This window comes from Balaenoptera physalus, assembly GCF_965194825.1.
Source record: "Balaenoptera physalus genome assembly, chromosome: 2".
Taxonomy (NCBI): domain Eukaryota; kingdom Metazoa; phylum Chordata; class Mammalia; order Artiodactyla; family Balaenopteridae; genus Balaenoptera; species Balaenoptera physalus.
The window spans coordinates 54,786,012-54,810,574 of record NC_138883.1 but is presented as its reverse complement, the minus strand read 5'-3'; the positions used below and the strand labels follow the sequence as shown (position 1 = coordinate 54,810,574).

General features: G+C 34.4%; 1 protein-coding gene across 3 annotated transcripts; it reads right to left on the bottom strand.

The window, feature by feature from the left end:
* Positions 1-756: 756 nt before the first annotated feature.
* KLHL28 (kelch like family member 28) lies at positions 757-24,534 on the bottom strand. Of its 3 annotated transcripts, XM_082452141.1 has the most exons (6): positions 24,383-24,528; positions 23,665-23,845; positions 7,187-8,085; positions 4,477-4,920; positions 2,282-2,490; positions 757-1,152 (listed from the first exon to the last, which is right to left on the bottom strand). In XM_082452141.1, the coding sequence occupies exons 3-6, from the start codon at positions 8,083-8,085 to the stop codon at positions 989-991; spliced, it is 1,716 nt and encodes a 571-aa protein (XP_082308267.1). In that variant the 5' UTR covers positions 23,665-23,845; positions 24,383-24,528; the 3' UTR covers positions 757-988. The 3 variants fall into 3 exon arrangements, with proteins under 3 accessions (XP_082308267.1, XP_082308265.1, XP_082308266.1); XM_082452139.1 differs by lacking the exon at positions 23,665-23,845 and having other exon boundaries at positions 24,383-24,534; XM_082452140.1 differs by lacking the exons at positions 23,665-23,845; positions 24,383-24,528 and adding an exon at positions 9,447-19,310.
* Between the last annotated feature and the right edge of the window lie 29 nt (positions 24,535-24,563).

Genomic DNA, 24,563 nt, shown 5'->3' with positions numbered 1-24,563 from the left:
AAATACTATCAAAACACGTCATGCGTATCTCATATTTAACATCCAAAAGAACATTTTTATAGCCCTGTTACAGATCCTACAGTTAGCACCATTTTTATATCTGAATACTTTGAAAAAGCAAACAAAAGTCTTAAAAAAACTAAAATTATTGTAAGCATATATGAAAAAACTTAATGTGCACTAAGGGTGGTACTAAACATTTATCAAATATTTACATCAACACTGGGAAGCCTGCTGGACTACTAAAAAAAAATTGAAACTGATATGCTTAACTCTTTCTATCCATGCTTAGCATACCATAGATGGGTAACTAAATTCATCCAGCATTAACCTGCCCATATAAAAAAGGCATACACAGTAAGTATCTGATTGCTTAAAATAGGACCCGAAATCATGATAGTAAATGCATTTATCTTGAAAACTTATTACATCCCCAGCCCTAAAGCCATTTAGCAGGAAGAATATCCAGGTGACTCAGTATGGCATGTAATTTACAACCCTTAAAAGTACCAGAAAAAAAAAGCAGCCCTTTGTTTAAAATGTGAAGCATATGAATTTATATCCAACAGTATTAGCACTCTGTCTAGTCACTCAGTATACTCCAGCATCTAAGCATCTCTCATCCTGGTAAAAAACGGTGCAGAACAAGGAGGAGGAAGAAAGCTAAATTTTTTTTAAAAAGCAGCAAGGTTTTCTCCACATGTACACTTATGAACATAAAACTATTCTATCCCAGTATTAGGAAAAAAAAGTGCACAATTCAATTGGCAAGATCTTTCCTTTTTTTTTTTTCTTGGATTATTGATTCACTGTATAATCAAGAGCAACCAAAGCTACTTGTCAGTTCAAAGTACCCAACAAAACTTTGAGTCTTCATGCCATTTCAAGTTAAAAAGAAAGCAATGTAGCTTTTGGGCTTCAGAAAACTGGGCATCCTTTCATGCAGCACAAGGTTCATCACTACGCTATTTCCACAAGTCCACACTTGTCAAAGTGCAGTTAATCCAAAATTGCAGCGACAGTATATCATGCCAGCTGAATCCAGCCATGTATCTGAGATAGGGTCATATTTCTGCACGGTATTCAGATAGGAAGACCCTGAGTGACCACCCACTACATAAAGGTAGTTATCAATTACTGCAGCACCAACTCCTAGGAAAGGTGGGTAAAAATAGGGGAAAAAATATGTTAACCATGAAGCAGACTTCGCACTAAATTTGTATTTAAATGTTTTCTTAAAATACATTTCAACAATCTATTATTAATTATACAAGCAATATAGCAATATGTGCTTACTGGAAAAAAAATCCCTTAGTATAAAAGAGCTGAAGTCTTCCTTCATCTCTCCTCCTCAATCCTACTCTCCCTTTCTCCACCACAGTTAAACATTAAGAATGTAGTATATATCTTTCCATATGCTTTCTTCTCAATTTATATTTTTCAAAAATCATTAATTTTTGTTTTCAAACGTGTTAAAATTTTAAATATATATTGAACTATATAATTTATGCTTTAAAAATTTTAGTTTATGTATATATAGTTCTAAAAAGAACAAGGCTACCCAAATATTTTACGTTTTCATTGTTTTATGGTTTTCCTTCTCAATGGTACCACAGAAACTAATTCTAGTAAACAAGCCTTTCAATTTCCTTCGTATGTTTATTTTTCAGGAGTTTCTTTAATCATAAATGCAAGGAATACTCCTAAAGCATTTCCACCAGTAACTTAAAATGTTCCTTTTAAAATAATGTGATTTGAGTTTGGGTTTAAGGATAATTTCTTCTTTTCCTCAAAGGTGTATTTGTTTTTCTTTATGAAACCTGAAACCCAACCCTTTCTAGATCAACTATAACTATACCCCTTAAGGAGGAGAGAACATTTGAAAGTAACATACAGACTGCTGATGTACAATAAAAAACAAAATAGAACAACCCTAGGATCCTGGGTGTGTGTGCACATGTGTGTGTAACACATAAAACAATTAACATTTGTTACATGGACACAAAGAGCTTCTATAAGGTACTTTCTATTACCAGCATTTCTCAAGATGTGTTGTAGAAGTTTAAAAAATAACAATATGCACATTGGCATATTAAAATCACAGTAAAAAAATATATATAGTTTTGTCTAATCAAGTTGTCAGTCAAGTTTATCACAAAAAAAGTTTTTTCTGGACAAGTAATAATACTCTTACTGTTATATCCCAAGAAACTACTATTTCAAGAACATCACTATAAAAAATATTGTCCTGCATGTTTAGAAATTGGTATGTTATTATTACCTGTTCTGGGTTCTTTCATTGGTCTACACAGAGTCCACTGATTTTGATGAGGGTCATATCTTTCAATGCTTGACAAATGTGAAACACCATTATGTCCACCCACCACAAAAATAAAGCCTAGCATGACACCCACACCAAAGTGAATCCTTTTATCTGCCATAGATGCAACCATCTCCCAGGAGTCCTTACTTGGATCATAACGCTCCACACTGCAAATATTCACAAAAGAAAGAATTAATTCACATATCCTTTGTGTCACTCTTCCTACTAAAGCAACTAAAACCCACCAGAGTTTTAAAAGTGCAAACGGACAGATATAAAACAAGAGTAGTTTGTCCCAAATGTTCAGATTTTGCTGATAAAATCACAGGGATAAAAGCTTACCTTGTAGACTGGTGCAATAATAGCCACACCCTACTCTATTATATTGTACAAGCAGCAAGGTGTATTAAAAGCATGGAGCATTTGAAGTCAGAAAATCTGGGTTCAAGTACTAATAATACATACCTAGACCTACCACTTTGGATTTGTGTATTCCTGGATAAGTCATTTCCTGTAAACATGGGGATAATATAACCTCAAGGATTCATGTAAGAATAAAGTCCAATGAGTATGCATGTGAAAGGACTCTGAAAATCACAAACTGAATATAGACAGTTCCTAAAGATACTAAGGATTTTCCCCTCAGCTACGGAAAAGGGAAGATGAAGAGAAGGAAAGAAGAGGAATTTTTTTCTTATAGGTGAATTCATGTTGACTAACTGTAAAGCAAACACTACATACTTCATAACACAAACTGGCTAATCATAATAATGATTATTGTAATGATTATAATAATCAGAGTAATTTATGAGAATTCACGGATTTAAATAAAGTCTGTATTCCAGAGAATTCTTGGCATTTCCAAGTTGCATTATGGAAATCCAAATCAAATCAGAATTTCCAAATATGCTTTCCTAGAAAATCCCAGAAGGCCTTTAAGCCTACACTTTCCCTGAAGGGGTGCAAAGGCAAGTTGGTTGAGCTTGTTCTGGTCCTAACCTAACTTCTCAAGAAAGCCTAAAGCATTTGAGAGTAAGTTCAGAATAGGGACTAGACTAGACTAGACTAGAAGACTAAACTACAACTATTCCTGAAAGGACACCAGGATAAAAACCGTTAGAGCAAAATCACTAGACAAGAAAAATCCTGTGAAAAACTGTAACAAAAGCTTAAACTTCAAGAGCATTATCTCAACATTAAAGTACTTAACCTTTTATCTTAGAAATTTCTGCTAGCAGCTTTTCAAAAAATAGAAATGCATGTCTGGGTCCCAAATACTTTTCCTTCAACTAAAGGAGCAATAAAAAGAGAGAAAAATTTAGACTACACAGAAATAAAAATTTATAGATGAAATGGTGTTGTCTCATTACTTTCTCAGCCTGTTAACAAACCACCACATACTCTCCTTTATTAAAATGCTCACAATAAATAAAACACATACCACTATTAGAGATAAAATACTATTAGAGAGAAAATCTTTGGAAGATCGACTTTCAACAAAGGTTCAGAATTATGATTAATTTTCCATATAAGCACTTTATGCTTTTGTTTTTCTCATATATATATTGCTCCTTTATTCAGAGAATACTATAAGATACAGAAATCTCACATTTAAATTTCAGCACAGCTCAGATACATAATGATACATGTATGATTACAGAATAAGAATCCAGAATGGAATATTTAAATAAGGCTTAAAGTTTATGATGTGTTATAATATTGTGTAAGCATATAGAAATTACATTTTCCACTTTTTTATTCTTTTAAACAATGTAGTAACAGATCATCCATCCATACACACACATACAGACACACACATTTATACATACACACACCACCCCAAATCTAAAATTATCTAACTTCATCTTATTTTCAGATTGCTGAATTCTAAAATCTAGTCCATTTATATTGAATGAATGAATGTAAAATTTAATAAAAAGGATTTGATTTTTAGGTTTGTATTAAATCTCCTTGTAAAACAGTTACAATTATACTTGTGGAGCAGGTTAAGTTTCCCAAATGTCTATCAATATTACTTTAAAAATTAAAAAGGGAAGTTCATTCATATACACAAATTGTTTAAAATCCAGAAATCATTGTTAATGATACTTTTAAAAATCTACAAGCATATACAACTTGATTAAGTTAAATACCTGTTCATGTGGGCAGGACCATACCCACCAATGGCATATATCATTCCATCCAACACAGCTGCGGCAAAACAACTTCTTGTTGTAGTCATTGGTGCCACAGGTTGCCACTTTCTTACTTTGGGAATATACTTCTCTACAGATTGTAAATAAGATTGTCCATCATAACCACCTAAAGCATAAAGTTCTCCTGCAAGTACCACTACTCCAAGGGTACTTCGGCTCTCATTCATTCTCTCAAGAGAAGTCCAGGTATTTGTATCAGGATTCCAGCATTCGACTGAATTTTCATGTTTTCTGATAGTGATGCCAGGACGCACGTTAGTTTCAATACCACCTATAACATACACTTTTTGGTCTAAAACGCATATTCCAAATTCATAGCGAGGAATGTTCAGGGGTGCCAAACCAATCCAAGAGTCATTCTGAGGAAAGTACATCTCCACACTAAAGAATAAGCAGAAAAAATTAAATTTAAAACATCAAAATGGCCCATAAACAATATCTGGCAAAACTGAAGATACACGTATGCTCTGACACAGCAATTTCATTCCTGTGTATCTACTCTACTGAATGCCTATTGCAGCCAGTTTTGCAAAAGAACACAAATAGAGAAAGGTTTACAGCAGCTCAACACAGTCATCTATCAAAAGGAGAATGGATAAATAAGATGTGGTATACCCACCCCATGACAAAGCAATTCCATTCTTAGATGTGCACCCAAGAGAAATGCACACATATGTATATGTACAACAGTGTTCACAGTAGCATTATCTGTAATAGTTGAAAACTGGAAACAATCCAAATTTTTCATCAACCATAAAATGGATAAGTAAATTGTGCATATCATATAAGAAAATACTATACAGCAATGAAAATGAACAAACTACAACTACATGTAACAGCGATGAATCTTACACATATAATGTTGAGGGAAACAAGCCAAATTCAAAAGAATATATTCAGTATAGTCTCATTTCTATCAAGTTCAAAAACACTTCTAATCTCTAGATTAGAAATGAGGGTGGTGGTTACCTTTGGGGAGGACAGGGAGGGAACTTAAGGGTGGTTTCTGGGTGTTGTTCATGTTCTTTTCTTGAAATGGTTTGTAATGTTTGCTTTGTGATAATTCATTGAGCTGTACACTTGGAATTTGTGGACTTTTCTGTATATGTGAAACATTTCAATTAATTTTCAGTCATCATACTCATAGTAAAAAGAAAATGTTGTATTATGTCCATCTACTATAATACCACACGCCAATGAAACTAAATGAATTATTTCCTCATGCAATCTCAATTTCATAAACTTACTGCTCAATGATAAAACACATCTCTGAAGAATATACATGGTACTACTGCATTTACATAAAAATGTGTAAAACCTAACTATATACTGGGGCACATATAATACGTGGCAAAATTATAACAAAAAGCAAGGGAATAATACATTAAAAATTCAGAATACTGGTTACTTCTGGGGGAGAGAAGGAGATGGCATCAAGGAGGGGCACAAGGGAACTTTAAAGCTATTGTTAGCCCAATCTCAACAATACTAGTTTTAGACCACAATTAAAATGTACACTGAGACTTTTTAAAAGATAAAGAACATACCAATTGACATTGATAAAACATCAACAGTTTCCTCCTATTGGAGGAAAGAAATGCAATCTACCAAATGTTTCGAAATATTTTAGAATATTAAATATTCTAATATTTATTCTAATATTTAGAATATTAAATATTAAAGAAATAAACACAAAAGTTTTCATAAAGCAATCCCATTTAAGGGAAAAGGAAGGTAAGATCCAGCTATATTTTCAATGTATAAAAGTTATTTGTATAACACAACACTGTTAATCAACTATACTCCAATATAAAATAAAAATTAAACAAATAAACAAACAAACAAAAAAAGTTACTTGTAGAATGCTCTAAATCAATGATGGCCATGGGCCAAATTCAGCCCACCAGCTACTTTTGTAAATACAGTTTTACTGGAACACAGCCATGCTCATTTGTTTATGTATTATCTATGGCTGCTCTTGTACTATAATGGCAGACTTGGGTAGTTACAACAAAGACCATATGACGATGACAAAATTTAAAATATTTACTATTTGGCTCTTTATAGAAAAAGTCTGACAACTCCTACTCTAAGTTATCAGAAAAGAAAGCACTTTTTACTACTGTTGTTAAAAAAATATTTACGCTGAAGAAAATAAATTGCATGTAAAGTCCATGATTTATATCAATATCCTGTTTTTTATTTTCCTGGTGGTTACTCTGATTAACTGTATTCATTCAAACATATTCTTGTCCCAGTCTGACCTCATCACAAATTCCTAGCTCTCCTCTTTAGCATTTTTTGATATAGCTAGCAATAATAAATCCCCTCTGACCTGGTCTGACTCATATAAAGATGTAAATGATTTCACAAAGGAAAAAAGGGCACAAAATGGAAGAAAAGTTCATGAATAACCAGGATGGATAAAATTTGACCACCGGGAGGGAGGAGAGGTGTTTAAAATTGAGAGTGTTGTAGAGAATGGAAGACAATGTGATTAAAATAATCAGGTAAGTGATTTAAAAAGAAAACAACAAAAAGAAGCAAATAAACAGGAAAATCAAACTATTTTAAAAATATAACAAATTAGCAAATTTTAAGAGTATAAAATCTATTAGCATCAATCCTTTAAAAGCCTTCTATTTACCTATCCAAACAGGCAAACAGTCCAGATTTTCCTCCTACTGCACAAAGTACTTTGGGAGCACAGCGAGGTCGTGTCATCAAGACTGTCTGATGAGAGAGTCTATGTTCAGGCATAAAGTGGTACTTCAGAGCTTCATTCAAAAGATGTTTACAAGTGCGATCATCACGAATAAGATGATTTGCTTCATATAATCTAGTGAGAAACTTAACACTCAGCAATGGTAATCGTACACTGTTAAGTAGCTGTGCTAAGTATTTCTGGCGTTCTTGGACGTCATACTTGATCCAAGACTCAAGTGCATAAAAAACAGTCTCTTCAGTAGCTACATTCAAACAGTCATTGGAAACAATTTCATCCAAATCAGCATGAGTAAGCTCAAAAAACTCTTCAGTCTGGCAAACTGCTTCAAAATTCTGGCATATGTATTTAGTGGCTGCCAAATAAAGGTCATGACAACCATATGTCTCTGCAAAGCGAGAAATTCCAATACAATTACCAGGATCAAGTTGGCTTTCAAGAAATGCACAACATTCTTTCAGGACAAGTTTTATCTGGAGTAGGTTTGCTGCTGGAAGGAGAGATTCAACTGTGTCTTGTGAAATAAAAACAGTCCCTGTATAGGCATATTCCACAATGGCCTGGAGAGCAGTTTCATCAATGCACTGAAACTCAACCTCACTGTTCTCTTTTTCAGAAAGGTTTCCAGTAAACATAGCTTTGAAATATGGGCTGATGCTGGCAAGTACCACTTTGTGAGCATGGATTTTAACATCACCTACTCGAAGAATGATGTCACAGAGTTCGTGATGTTGACGAAGAAGATTCAAGCCCTGTAGAAGTTGTTCAGAATGTAAGTGGGTTAAGTTAGCAAGCATGTAGGTCGGGGATGTGTGGTCCATCTACAGAAAAACAAAAAGCATGAATAGTTATTTCAAAATAATTTACAAATGATTACTTTTACAGGTAGCACAAAATAAATAAGATTTGTTGTTTATCTGCATGTTTGTTGTTTTTTAAATACTAAATACTAGACAGAGGCTTTTAGAGTTAGAAGGGAAGTTAACAATCATTCAACTCCTTTATTATAGATATTAAGCACACTCCGTGCTTCTGGAAGATGAACAAGATTAAAAATAGAAGAGAAGAAAAGAGACTAGAAAGAAAAGAAGAAGAAAAAGTGAGAGGCAATAAGGACTGGGGTAGGTTGAATAATTGCTCCCCCAAAAGACATCTGCATCCTAATCCCTGGAAACTTTGAATGGTACTTTTACAGCAAAAAAAAAAAAAAAAGACTGTGCAGATATGATTAAGGATTTTGAAATGGGGAGATTATCCTGGGTTATCTAGTTGGGCCCTAAGTGCAATCACATGTACCTTATAAGAAGGCAGAAGGAGATTTGACACAGACAGAAGAAGAGAAGGTAATCTGACCACAGAGGCAGAGATTGGATTGATGCAGCCACAAACCAATTAACATTGGCAGCCACTAGAAGCTGGAAGAGGCAAGGAACACAGTCTTCCCTAGAACCTCCAGAGGGCACAGAGCCCTGCCAACACCTTAATTTCAGCCCAGTGATAATAATTTCAGACTTTTGGCCTCCATAACTGTGAGAGAATAAAGTTCTGTTATTTTAAGCAACTGAGTTTGTGGTAATTTGTTATAGCAGACATAAGAAATCAACACATGGATACTTCAGAATGGCTCACAGCAGTTGCTTAGAATAGATGAAAGGAATATAAGACATCTACACAATATGAACTGTTTCTTTCCTGTCTCATTCACACCTCAAACACAAGTAATGGGGATAATTTAAAAAAGCAGAAAATTTGGTTCCTATTTTAAAAGTATTATCAAATAAACTTAAAAATTCTGAACATTATTAAATAATATAAATGTTGGTAGGACTGGGAGAGTATAGCACTTCATTCCTGTGCATTTTTAGGTGCAAATATCCAAATATTAAAACTTTTATCTTCATTAAGAACATCATAATTTCACACTTGTTTCATTTGAATTTTATGTCCATTAACAAATTTTGTTAACATGACCACATTATAGCTGATATCACCAGCCTCCACTTCTGATCTCTCCAACTAATCCCTGCACACATCTAACAGAATAATTCTCAATCAGGGTACAGACAAGTCTCAAGAAACTTGTTGGTCTTCCAGTAGGTACTTTATTCCAGAACAGAATATTGGTAAGAAAACAGCAACCAGAAGGCACATGTTTAGATCTGGGTCTGTTCTTTTTACTTAGTATAGTGTTGACCTCTTAAACTTGTTTAACTTCTTTTAGTCTCAGTTTAATGGAAAAAGTTAACATCTAGACTGAAAAGAGAAAAATGAACAACAGGAAAGCAAGTAGATATAGCAAATAAGTGACAGGATTAAGAAAGTAGTCCTAGCTACTTTACATCATTAACTTTACTTTATCTTCATTTTCCTTATCTGTAAAGTGAGATCATAATAATACCTGAACTATATATATCTCACAAGGTTTCTGAGGATCAAATTAGATAATGCACAGGAACATATAACAAACTGTAAGAGTTATGAGTACAGGGTACTATGGTGAGGCAACAGAAATGTAACAGTATCAGCGAAGAATAGGGACCTTGGAAATATAATGAGTTTTAGTTCTAACTGGGTCACATACTATTATATGGAATTGGTACATTTCTTAATCTAAGTATTAATTTTTTTATCCATAAAATAAGAATACCTCCCACCTATCTCAGAAGGTTACATGAAAATTGTTCTGTAAAGTTTAAAGTTCCACACAACTCGAAGTGCTATGAATACAGCACTTAAGTCTCATTCTCTTCTCATGATCCCCACTTTCACTATTTCCCATTCTTTCCATAACGACCTTTCATTCCAATAAAGCTCATGTAATTACCACAGCTCTATATAAATATTTTCTTACATTTGCCAGATTTTTGCCTATAAACTTTCTCCTCTCCCATGTTCTTTTCATCCAATTCAAATTTGCAAAAGGCTGGTTCAAAATTAACTTCAACTGAAAGTCTATAAACATTTAAGTACTCACTTCCTTTACATGCAATTAATTTAATTATAAGTGCTGTTTTGTGAAACATACCCCTCTCAACTCTCATTTGTCTGATTCAACAAGGAGATGTTATTCAGGATGAAAAGTGAACAACAAACAGGAAAGGTGAATGATACAGAAAATAAGAGAAGGAAATGAAAAATGACACCTAGCTAATACAGTGAGACGAGAAAGGGAAATACAAGGCACACTGATTGGAAAGGAAGAAACAAAACTCTTTGTTGGCAGATGACATGACTGTCTATGTAGAAAATCCAGAACAATTAAAAAAAAAAAAAACCCAAGACAGTGGAACTAATAGGCAATTTTAGAAAGTTTGCAAGATACAAGGTTAATATACAAAAGTCAATCAATTTTCTATAAACCAGCAACGAACAAGTGGCATTTGAAATTTAAAACATATAACCATTTACATTAACATCTAAAAACTGAAATACTTAGATATAAATCTAACAAAATTAGGTACGAGATCTATATGAGGAAAACTATAAAATTCTAATAAAAGAAATCAAAGAACTAGCTAAATAAATGGAGAGATATTCCATGTTCATGGATAAGATGACTCAACATTATCAAGATGTCAGCTCTTCCTGACTTGCACTACAGATTCAATGCAATCCCAATCAAAATCCTAGCAAGTTATTTTGTGGATGTTGCAAACTGATTCTAAAGTTTTTATGGGGAGGCAAAAGACCCAGAATAGCCAACTCAATATTGAAAAAGAAGAATAAAGTTGAACAACTGACACTACCCAAATTCAAGCATTATTATAAAGCTGTAGTAACCAAGACAGTGTGGCACTGGTGAAAGCACAGACAAATAGACCAATGGAACAGAACAGAGAGTCTAGGAACAGACCCACATAAATACAGTCAACTGATCTTTAACAAAGCAGGAAAGGTAATACGATGGAGAAAAGATATTCTTTTCAATAAATGGTGCTGGAATGTAAAGTAAAAAATGAATTTAGACACAGATCTTACTTATATCCTTCACAAAAATTAACTCAAAATGGATCACAGACCTAAATGTAAAATGCAAAACCATAAAACACTTAGAAGATAACACAGGAGTAAATTCTAGATGACCTTGGGTATGGCAATGATTTTTTTTTTAGATAAGACACCAAAGGCACAATCCACACAAGAAAGAATGATAAGTTGGATGTCTCTATAAAACAAAACAAAACAAAAAACCACACAAAAACTTCTACTTTGGGAAAAACAATGTCAAGAGAATGAGAAGACAAGCCACACACTGGGAGAAAATATCTGCAAAAAAACACAACTGATAAAGAACTGTTTTTCAGGGACTTCCCTGGTGGCACAGTGGTTAAGAATCTGCCTGCCAATGCATGGGACACGGGTTCGAGCCCTGGTCTGGGAAGATCCCACATGCCGCGGAGCAACTAAGCCCGTGCACCACAGCTACTGAGTCTGTGCTCTAGAGCCCGTGAGCCACAACTACTGAGCCTGCGTGCCACAACTACTGAAGCCCGCGCACTGCAATGAAGAGGAGTCCCCACTCACCGCAACTAGAGAAAGCCCTCATGCAGCAACGGAGACCCAACGCAGCCAAAAATAAAAATACATAAAAAACTGTTATTCAAAATAAACAAAGAACTTTTAAAATTAAACAAGAAAAGTAACAATCTGATTTAAAAATGGATTAAAGACCTTAACAGATACCTCACCAGAGAAGATACAGATGGTAAGTAAGCAGATGAAAAGATGTTCAAGATCATGTGTCATGAGGGAACTGCATATTAAAACAACGACATACTACCACACACCTATTAGAATGGTCAAAATCCAGAATACTGAGAACACCAAATGCTGGACAGAATGTAGGGCAAAAGGAACTTTCATTCATGGCCGTGGGAATGCCAAATTGTACAGCCACTTTGGAAGATACTTTGTTAGCTTCTTATAAAACTAAACATACTCTTACCATACAATCCTGCAATTGCCTTCCTTGGTATTTACCCAAATGAATCGAAAACTTATGTCCACACAAAAACCTGCACATGGATGTTTATTGCAGCTTTATTCTCAAGTGCCAACACTTGGAAGCAACCAAGATGTCCTTCAGTAAGTGAATGGATAAACTATGGTACAACAAGACCATGAAATATTATTCAGTGTTAAAAGAAATGAGCTGTCAAGCTATGAAAAGACATGGAGAAAATGTCTTACCAAGTAAAAGAAGCCAATCCGAAAAGGCTATATACTGCAAGACTCCAATTATATGACATTCTGGAAAAGGCAAAACTATGGAGACAGTAAAAATATCAATGGTTGCTAGGAGTTAAGGGGGACGGAGGATGAATAGGCAAAGCACTCAGGATCTTTAGGGCAGTGAAATTACTCTATATGATACTATAATGGTAGATATGTATCATTATATATTTGTCCTAACCCACAGAATACAGAACACCAAAAGTGAACCTTATGGTAAATTATGGACTTTGGGTGATAATGACATGTCCATATAAGTTCATCAGTTGTAACAAATGCACCACCGTGGTGGTGGACGTTGATAATGGGGGAAGGTACACATGTGTTGGGGAAGGCTATAAATGGGAAACCTCTGTACCTTCCTCTTAATTTTGCTGTGAACCTAAAACTGCTCTAAAAAAATAGTCCTTTAAAAAAGTAAATTAAAAAAAAAGGAGACCTAGCTACCTTATAAGTTCACATCTCTCCCAGACCAAACAATTATGTTCCAAGATATTTAAAAGAACCTGTGAATGAGATCCCTGAATCATCGCCAGTGCCACAAGACAGGAGACTATTTTCAAAAATAAGAGTGTAATTTCTACTAACATTCTGGTAAGGTTAATGTTAATTTCAGATAACACTTTAAAACAAATGATTAAAGGTTTGATATGTGAATACTTAGAAGAGGATGTAGTGATCTCTAAGACTAGGATGCATGAGTTAACAAGAAGACGTGTCACAGATTAATCTTTTTTTTCCTGATGTATTTAGAAGACTTGCAGATCAGAAAAATATGCAATGTTTAACTAGATACTTGTAAAGAATTTTATAATGCTTTTATGATTTTGAGAACAAAACCAAAAAATATAAGCTAGCTCAGTTAACTAAACTAGCAAGTGGTTGGACAACCACACCAGAGTATATACTACTTAATGAAATGAGTTCCACCTGGAGGGAGGTTTCTGATGGTATACCATAGGCCGAGATGAAGATACTGCAGGCAGGCTCTTCAGCTTTGCAGATGATATGAAGCTGCAGAGGACAGCAAATACATCAGCTAACAAAACATGGATCCAAAAAGACCTGACATCTAATAAGAAGAAATTTAAGAGGGATAAATGTTAAGATTCTATAGTGGATGCCAAAACAACTATACAAGTACAGAAAAAGAGAGAAAAGACAGATCTGTAGGATGTGTTTAAAGGGTTTAGGGATTTTAATTTTAGCAATACTTTAGCACATTAATCTTATGGAGGTTTAAGGTGCATTAATAGAACTATAATATACAGAACTAGAGAGGAGACATTCCACTTGGCTCTGCAAATGTCAGACCACATCTGGAATACAGATTTGGAGTATCATCCTTTAAAAGGGATCTAAACAAAGTAAAAGACCTGATGAAGAGAAGAAATTCAAGACATCTTATGGGTGTTGAGTCCAAAGAAAAAAAAAAGGAAATCTGAGAGTTATGTGAAAAACCAAAGGGTGAAAGTTACTCAGTAATAATACAATAATATAGGAATGTTGTGAGGATTAAATGCATTTATGCATATAAAGTGCTTAGAATAGTGCCTATCACTTAGTAAGTTCGTGATAAATATCTTATTTATTTATAAGTTATCTTATTACTAGTGATTTTTTTAATATTGTTTGCTTAAGAGGTATTCTGCTTTCTATGTTGTACCATCTCTTACTACTGGGTAAGAAATCTACTTTGTACCATCTTTGTACATGTCAGTGGACATCTTGGACCACACAAAGTATTGAAGAATTGTTGATTCTCAAATCAAGGTAATGAGTTATTGGTTAGATTCATTTTTAGTATAAATAGAAATCATACAGTAATAGATCTTTATACTAATTTTTGTATATCCAATTCAAGACTGGTAAATTACCATCAGCACGATATAAAAGCATACTACAATATTGATTTGTAAATATACATACACACACATATATATGTACACATGCAACACAGAAAAGAACATATGTTTGTGTGTATATATGACACATATCCAGATATGCAGGATGGTATAATTTTAAGAGACTGGGCTCTGGAATCAGGTTCCTAGGGTTACAATATTGTTTGTACTATTTAATAGCTATGTGACCTTGGGAAAGTGATCTTAAAGTCTCAGTTTTCTCATCTGTAAAGCACAGACAAAATGGTACACATAGCACTCAATAATCATTAGGTGCTATTTACTATTATCATTATCTTCCTTAAGAAGACTCGGTTTTTGCCAGCTAAATCCATGTGACTCCCTTCCACACTCACCAAAAACGGAACAAAGCTTACTTACTGCCAAATGAATAAATACAAACAGGGCAAGGCCAAAACCTGACTAATTTGACCAGAAAAGATAACAGCGAGCCACTTTTAAATTTAGACAGTTTATTACTTACAGACAGTGAAAGAAGACTAAGCTCCCTGGATCCTTGTCCCACATACTAAAAAGGACAACACAGAAACAAAAGGGGCTGGATGGCAGCAATATAAGTTGTGAAGAACCCAAACTACGGCAGCAGCAGTTTTATATTCTGGAGCTCTATTCTGCAGGGCAGCAGGACACAAAAGTCCCATACCTCATCACACCAGGGAGGTAAAGAGAAACTGTCTCACGGCAGACTCCCAGGGGTGACTGAGAGGTAGGTCAGAGATGGCCTTGCAGCAGCTCCTTAAAGACCACCCATCCTCTCATGTTCCAGGAGAATCGCAAGGTGTTCCAAGACTCAGATAAGCTTCAGTCCCACAGTCCAAGCTTTTGCCTATGTGGACACATGCAAGTTCACCAGAATGCCAGGATGAAGCTATTCCCCTACACTTATACCCTCTGTAGTATTTTTCCTTTGTCTCACTTTCCTATTACCCCCCAAAATAATAAAAATGATCAAAGGTTTAAAAACCACTCAAGAAGGATACTGGTAAAGATGACTTCATAAAAGAAAACCCATACATATTTCTATCATTGTACTGGATTCAAATGACATGATGTTTAATCCCTTTTAAGAAGTATTGAGAATAAAGTTTAAGAGATTATACTCTTAACATATAACCAAAACAATTTGAACTAAGAACTTTAAAAGGGCAAGGTAAATATAGGGAACTTAAAATGAATTACATTGGAGGTTTGCCATAACATCATTCTTAACATTTTAAATTTGACTCCTTTTCTCTTTCAAGAAATCTGACTTAAGAGAAATTCACAGAACTTTTAAAAGAGAGAGCTTTAAAACAATGGTTCTCCAAATATGATCCTTGCACCAACAGCATCAGCATCACCTAGGACCTGCTAGAAATGCAAATTCTTGAGCTCAACCACACATCTAAGGAATCAGAAACTAAGGAAGGGGCAGCAATCTGTGTTTTAAGAATGCATTAGTATTTTTATGCATGCTAATGTTTGAGAATCGGTTAAAATATTTCCAGCACAAGTGTAACTGCTTAAAAATTATGGCAAATTATAACTGTTACTCCTTCAAAATTATGAATTACAACTGTGACTATACTTGGTTCTTAGTTATTTACCCATAAATGGCTAAAAATAACTCACAGAAGCAATAATTCCTAATCTTCAAAACCTAACCTTTGTCAGTTTTACACTGGCAGTTTCATTTATCTCAATAACAACCTTGTGCAGAATGAAGAACAAGTACCATAGAAAACAGGAAAGAACAGTGAGGAAAAATGTGAATTTCAGGGCCAGAGAGATTAGTGGGTTCAAGTCAACATTTGACTACTTAATAGCTGTAGACTTTGGGCAAATTACTTATTCTAAACTTGAACTTTCTCATCTGTAAAATTTGTTGTGGATTAAATAGAATGTTTGGTTTGGAGAAACAAATCAATGGTGAAAAATAGAAAATACAGAAATAGATAATTTAATATATGTAAATTTAGTTTATGATAAAGGCAGCATTTCAAAATCAGTGAGGAAAAGAGGGACTTTTAAATAAACATGTTGGGATAACTGAGCCTCAGGAAAATAGATAAAATCAGATCCCTTCCACATATCTATGCCAGGATAAATTCCTTATGGATCAAAGGTATAAATGTAAAAAATGGAATCATACAAATATTAGAATAAAATGGAGTAAATTCCTCTATAACTTAAGATTAGAGAACAGTTTCCTAACTATGGTACAAAACCCAGGGGCAATAAGTGAAAAAGTAGATCAAATTAATTACATTAAAAAACTTTGAATAGCTAAAAAAATAATAAGAACAAAATATAAATGAGATTGAGAAAAAATTTACAATATATATAAAAGATGTATCAGCAATAAATAAAACATTCCTAAAATACTCTAGCCCTATAGAAAAATTAGGCTGAAGAAATGAACAGATGGTTAAAAAATACAAATGGTTCTTAAGTATATGAAAAATCACTCAACTTCAGTTATAATCAAATGAATTAAAACTATATGGAGTTAACAATTCTCTCCTGACAATATACTCTTGGTGAGGCTGTAAGAAAGAGGCACACTCATACATCCTTGTGGGAATGCTGAATGATACAGACCTCTGGAGATAAATTTGGTAAGTCTAGCAAAATTACATTTGCATTTACCCTTTGATCCAACAATCTTACTTCTAAGAATTTATCCAAAAAATACACTGGCAAAAAATATATAAAGACAAATGCATAAGGTAATAATTGTAGGTCTATTTGTACAAGCAAAAGAATAATACCTTATGCTTTTGAACTTTCATATTTGAGAGACCAAGAGGCAACTGACCAAGAATTTTACAACAACTCTAATGCCCACCAACCAGAAAATGGCTGAAAAAACCTATGGCACATCCATACAATGGAGTACTATGCAGCTGTGAATAGAAATGAGGAATCTCTGCATATACTACTCTGCAGGATCTCCCTGATCCAAGCAAGGAAGAGAAATGTGTGTACAGTATGTCACTATTTATCTAAGAAAGGGGACGTTACAAATATACATACCCACTTTTTTTTTTAAAAAAAGGAAATATTACATGGTATATTTTTTAAAAGGTTACCTAACAGAGAAGGGAGAGAAAAGAGTGGAGGGGATAGAGATAGAAGCTACACATCTTTGAATATATACCATTTATAGATTTGACTGTGGAATTAGGGAATTATTTTACACAATTATAAAGCAAAATTAAACCTTAAAAACACAATCCATAAGAAACTTGAAAATAAAAGGAAGCAAAGGAACCCAATGTTCATCTAGTTAGTAGCCTAACCATACCATTCCAAATAACTTTAAAACAGTAATTTGATAGTCCATCCCTAGTGGGGTATGCCCTAAAAATTTTTACACCACTTTCAGTAATCACATGGTTGGTGGGAGTGTTATTTGTATTCTGAAACTGTTACTGTGCATTGCCACATGCATAATTACGTGACATTTCTAATTCTATCGTCCCTAGAGTCATTTGTGATCTGGGATTCTCAATATGGGAGAAGAGAAAGATGTAAGACTGAGACATTAAATATAAACCTTGTAGTCTGATTTTGAATTAAAAATATCAAATATATATAGAAACAACATTATATACACTAATACATATGTATATACCATATGAAATATATGAGATATACAAATGTATAAAATGTATATTAAGAAAAAAATTGTATTTCCTAGCTCTGTCTACTAAAAAGGGCTAGAAATTACAACCAACCCAGTAGCAAAGAGCACTCCTAGCACCAGATGTGGTCCCTAAATACTGTTTCCCTCCAAGGGAACAGAACTCCTTGGAAAAAATGGCTGATTCCAGACCTGGGGCAGAAAATGTCACCATAAATTTGGAATCTTTACATACTAGGTAGCAATAAAGCTATCAATGATGACTAAGGTCATAAAAAACTTAGGAGCCAAACTGAATAGGCTCTCATTAGTCAAAGAGATGGGACAAACTGATCATCAATTACAGTAACTGCAATTGATTAAAACACAGCAGACATGCTTAAATCCGTGAGTTCATAATGATAATAAAATTATGATAATTTAAAAAAAGTGCTCACCACTGGAGGATGCTAATGAATCAACTCATTATTTGAAACCTAGCAAATAAAGGGAAAGAATCAAGCATTTATCATGCCTTTCCTATAATAACTGTACCACTGGGTTACCAAATAGATGAGGGTAAGTTTTTCTTTATAAAAGTACTCCAGTTATTAAAGAAGGAATGATAGAGTATCACCATTTTACAATCTTAATGAATTAATAGAGGTAGACATTGATTATGAAGGGCTACTAATGTCACAAAAACAGAGACAACCAGACATCAGGGTCTTCTGATGGAAGATCATAATACCACCTATAAATATTTTTGCATACTCCCACTCACCACATACACACACACACACCCCAAAATCAAACATGTAGTCAACAGACTATATCCAACCATTAATTTACAAGAAATAAAGAAAACAGAAAAAGCATGTTAAACTATAACAGAAGGATGCAATCAGCAAAAACATCCTGTGAGAAATTTTATGGAATAAATAACATAGACAGCTTCAACAAATAAACGGAAAGAAATAGGATGAGAATGAACCTACAGATTACTATAAACTTAAAAGACATTATCAACCAAATACAACCTGTGATTCATTCAGGTGCGTGCACACACATATAATATACATACACATACACACAACATTTAGGAGACAACTGGGAATTTTGTACACTGACTGTATTATTGATTATATTAACTAATCACTGTTATTCTTTGTTGTTGAACAGTGATACCATAGTTTTGTTTTTAAGAGTTTTTATCTTTTACAAATACATACTGAAATATCAGTAGATAAAATGATGTCAGGGATTGGCTTCAAATTAATATAGGATGGGGCTTCCCCGGTGGCGCAGTGGTTGAGAATCTGCCTGCCAATGCAGGGGACAAGGGTTCGAGCCCTGGTCTGGGAAGATCCCACATGCCGCGGAGCAACTAGGCCCGTGAGCCACAATTACTGAGCCTGTGCGTCTGGAGCCTGTGCTCCGCAACAAGAGAGGCCGCGATAGTGAGAGGCACGCGCACCGCGATGAAGAGTGGCCCCCGCTTGCCGCAACTAGAGAAAGCCCTCGCACAGAAACGGACACCCAACACAGCCATAAATAAAAAATAAATAAATAAAATGAAATAAATTAATTAAAAAAAATAAATAAAAATAAAAAATAAATCTTTAAAAAAAATTAATATAGGATGAGGGATTGGATAGAAATGGATATGATGTCATGAGTTGATACCTGCTGAAGCCGGGTGACAGGTACATAAGGGTTCATTACATTATTCTACATTTGCATGTTTATGAGATTTTGTACAGGAAAAAAGAAATAAAGAAAAAAATATATGGCACTAAACTTCACATAAGACTTACAGATGAAGAACCTGAAGTTCAGAGAGTTTAGATGAATTAACAAGATCACACAATTAGTTAAGACGTTACTGGGACTATAATGTTTTCTTAACCTTAGAACAATGTTCTTTACATATTACATTAAAAAAAATTACAATGCTGATCAGTGTTGACCTGCTTAAAATATTTACTGAACCAATTTATAATTGTTGCTACTCCTGATAAGACTAAATTATTCTATAAAGAGCATCTAGAATATCTTTGATTGCCATAATGTACCAGCTACTGTTCTAAGCTTTTTACATGTATTAACTCCGTTCATCCTCAGAGTAACACCATGAGATAGGCACTGCTATTATTATTATTCCCATATAACAGATGAAGAAATCTGAGGCACAGAGAAATTAAGCCCAAGGCAAGATTTAAACCTTTGCACTCTGTCTCCAGAGTTCTTAAATACTATGTTATAGTGCCTCACTTATAAACTCATAATTTCTTAATCTCATTCAAGTTTTAACTCAAACAAGAAACTAAAAAGGTACAGAACAGAAACCCAAAAAGCACAGATCATATACATATATATAAAATATACACACACACACACACACACACACACACACTATGTAGATCAGATACAAGAATACATCAGACCTTTAAAATGAAATAAAGAGAGGTCCATGAAACAATCATTCCCTTCTGTTATTTATATAATAGTAGGATTGTTTCTTCTTCCCCCACATCCCTGCCATACTTTTTTGTTTTTAATTTTGGTATCATAAAACAAATACTTATGAGTACTCTAAATCCAGGTAACTGGATTGATTAGTCAAAATTGAATAAATGGTATCCATTTGAAAAGTTTTAAAAAGGTAATAGCATTGTACTTCACTTCTAATCACATTCTTATTACATAAATATCCACAATATAAGATAACATTAGATAAATTTAAAATAAAATCAAACATTCCATAGTCTACAGCAGCTTCACAATTTTAGATTCTGAAACCAAGCTATTAAAGGTCAAGTTGTGAGTTATTACACTTAATTGACACCTAAGCTACAAAACAGTGGTGCTGAAATCAGCTGGGAGGCAATTATCTGCTACAAAGAGAGCAAATAAATGGTCAAGAGAAATAAGAATTGTTTAAATTTCTTTCCCACAGTTCAATTTTCCTCACAGAAGAATTCAACTAATGATGGCATAATAATTTTGACAGTGAGCCTATGGAACAAGTTGGCATATTTTCCTTTTCTCTGAGATTGACTTTCATTATATCTAGAGAAACAAAAGTAAAATTAGAAGCCTGTTATAATACGAATCATTATATCATAGATTCCAAAATAACACAGAAGAAAGCAAGTCCCCAAAGCCATTACTACATCCAGTAAAAGCTCTAAGTTACATAATTAACCCATCTACTGAAAAACTGCTTACAAAAAATGTGAAATCCTGTTAACAGATTAGTGCTTAAAATGCAACAAATTTTTTTTGTTTGTTTAAAAGTAGCGTTTTGACTCAGAAATGCACAATGGATTTGGAGCACAAACCTAAGTAAATGAAATATAACACTGATACACATCAAGAAAACCTGTTTAATCCTACATGTATAAAAATAAGCTCATAATTTCTTAACCTTATTAAAGGTGTGACTCAAACAAGAAACCAAAAGGGTTCAGAACATAAACCCAAAGAGGAAGATTAAAATACATATAATCAAATAATACATAATAATAGATATGAATGATTAATGATGGAAAAATCTAATTTTATCCTATAGTTTCAACACTCTCCCCCATCAAAAGTTTTCCAAAGCTCTAAGCAAGTAACTAAATTGACTAATTTGAGTAATTACTTTCTGATGCAAACACCCACAAAATGTGCCACAGTACAAATGTAGATGATGAAACCTCAAAAAATTGTTGTGAGGATTCAATGAGTTAATATTCATTAAGTACCCAGCAAAGTGTATGGCACACAGCAAACACTCAAATAATAGTGTAATTATAATTACTTGTTAATGTTAATAGCACCTTTCATTTCCATAGCAATTCTTCACAATAACTTCTTAAACTATACAAAATTCTTAACAGTTTACAGAATTCAAACTGGTTTCCAATATTCCTGGACGTCTGTAAAATTTGAGTAAGAACAAGGAAAAAACTATAGTGGTTCATCCAACCAATTAATATTTTATTCTGACTGTGGAAATAAAGGATGCTTTTAGGGCAATTGTGTTTACCTTAACTTCAGCTCAAAAAATTAAGGTATGTATTAGAAACATTCCTTAATTTAACTAACTAATCCATTAATTTAAGTAAACTTTCTTGAACTTACTGAAATTATCTTGAAATTCTTAACTTATTTTATCTGAATTTGCTATTTTCAATGTATTCTTAATTACTCCCTTTCAACTTTCAGAGGTGTATTATTAATACACCTAATAGTGTATTCCACTGTTCTGGAATTTGATTTAAAAATTTTTATCCTATCTCTCCATATGGTTAAATACAAAAGGCTTCCCTAGTCAGTACACAATTCCTAGAATTCAAGAATAAGGTTTTTTAAAAATCTGCTTCGTAATAGAAATAAACAGAATATACATTAATTGGATGAGATTTATTTTCCACAAAATAACTCTAAAAGATAATTAGTAAGATATGGGATGCTGATAAGGTCCCATTTCCTGGTCCCATCCACCATGAAGACTAATGCATCTTCCAAGTCTTCATCAAGGAAATTAAAGGTAACAGATATAAAATAGACTGCAATCTATAACATAGTGATCTACAGGGCCCTGAGAAAAGGGGTCAAAATGAAAACTCATCGTGCTTTGTTCCAAGGAAAAGGATATAACTAGTTGATTTAAGTATGCAAGCCCCTTGAAAAAGTATTCTTTATAGAGAGAAGGGGTAATTCTTAAGCTTCTACCATAATTTTGATGATGATATATAATTCAGGACTTTCCAAGTTCACTTTCTTTGTTCCATGATTACCACACAACTTCCCAAGTTCTTGCATACAGGAAAGAGTGCACTGGATTTTCAACCTGAAAATTCTGATTACTGGAAAGGGTTATCTTCTATTGCAACATAAACTGGCATTCTAATGTGTACATTCTGATGTGTACATCATTCTTTTAGTTAAGTCTGAATTGAGTTCCTGAAGTCTGAGCATACATGAGTAAAAGTATAAATTTGAACTTCTTACGTTGGAAATATGAGAACTAGACATTCTTTCTCATTGACAACTTCTAAAATCATCTCTTGGTTTTCACTCCCCTGCCCTTACCCTGACCCTAAAATTAAAAAAAAAAAAAATTATTTTTTTAGTCAAACCAAATTTAGGCAGATTCATTTAAACACCAAAATGACTAATTAAAATCAAAGTAACAACCTAGAACTTAAACCAAAACAGAAGGATGCATGTTTACACAAGCCCCATTTACATTTACTCTACTCCCAAAAGAAAGGGGAAAAAGAAAAAAGAAAAGAAACCTATAATAATCAAATTGTGCTTTAAGACAATACCCAGAAGTTATTTTTGAACTTCCATTATCCAGCAAAAATTATTTATAAAGTGGTTTGGTATGCTAAGACTTAAAAAAGTATTTGAGACATCTCGTGTGGTACAGAACAGGGTAGGAACACTTGCATTCTAAGTGCATAAATTGTAGACTTCAAATGATAACAGACTTTTCTCACTGGGTCATTCAAAAGCAACTGTATTATTCCTTCCCAAAAATATTTTCTTCCACACTCCAAAGAACTCAGCCTCACACCAGGCACTCGAGCTCTTCAATTGTTTCCGCTTAAGTTTAATTACAAGAAGGAAAAAATGCTCACCAAATTCACAGTTCGCCTAAAACAAAGAAACGTCTATTATCAGCTCTAAGTCTACAGGGCAGAATTCTCTTAGGACCGTGATGCCAAGAACTTCAACAGCAACTGAAATTCTCTGCAATCTCTGTTTCCAGGATACTGAAAGGCTGCAGAGACGCGGGAGGATCCTGCAGGGAGGCTGGGGCTGCGGAGGGAGCGGGAGAGGGGAAGGGGTGAGTCCCACAGAGGAACTGCATTAGACTTTGAGAACCTATAAGGGAAAGAAGGTTAGCTACAAGGAAAAACAGATTTGTCTCCAGATCAAGTACGTTTTCAAAGAGAACTTAAAGTGATGAGGATAAGGAAAAATGACAGAAAACCATTGACAGAAAACCAGTAACCCTCCAAAACCGGAGGGTAAGCGAAGTAGGAAAAGGGGGTTGGGGGGTAGGGCGAGGAGAGTAAAGGCCTAAAACACCAAGATTTGAAAAAAAGTACGCGAGCTCTGAGCTTGGCCTTGGGCCGGATCTCCCGTCCCGGTAAGCGGACGGCAGGCGGAAAGGATCGCACTTAGGGCTGTAGATAGCAACGCGTTTACAACGATTGAGCCCTGCACAAGAAGATGTCGCCTCTCTCCCTGCTTGCTCCCGTTCATTTCTTTACATCTTACTGCAGCACCAGCGGCACTCCAGCAGAACTCTGCCAAAGCCTGCGCCGCAGAAGGACAGCAAAAGGAAAATACCTGAGTCCCAGGAATCACGCCTGCAGCAACAAGAGGAGGAGCCGTGGACAACGCGAACCCGGGCAAGATGCTCTTTTGCCTTTAGTCAAATCCCAACTCTTACGGGTGGGGCGGGGAACTTCCGCCCTGAGCGAGAAGAGCGTCACTTCCCCTTAATGCCTTCTCTCTTCCTTGCCTTCTC

What these genes read in the sequence shown, in the direction of transcription:
- KLHL28 (XM_082452139.1), bottom strand. Translation starts at nt 8,085, where the DNA reads ATGGACCACACATCCCCGACCTACATGCTTGCTAACTTAACCCACTTA. An exon ending in GGTCCTGCCCACATGAACAG is followed by an intron (nt 2,491 to 4,476) that starts GTATTTAACTTA and finishes GAATATTTGCAG; the next exon opens with TGTGGAGCGTTATGATCCAA. An exon ending in AATGAAAGAACCCAGAACAG is followed by an intron (nt 1,153 to 2,281) that starts GTAATAATAACA and finishes CACCTTTCCTAG; the next exon opens with GAGTTGGTGCTGCAGTAATT.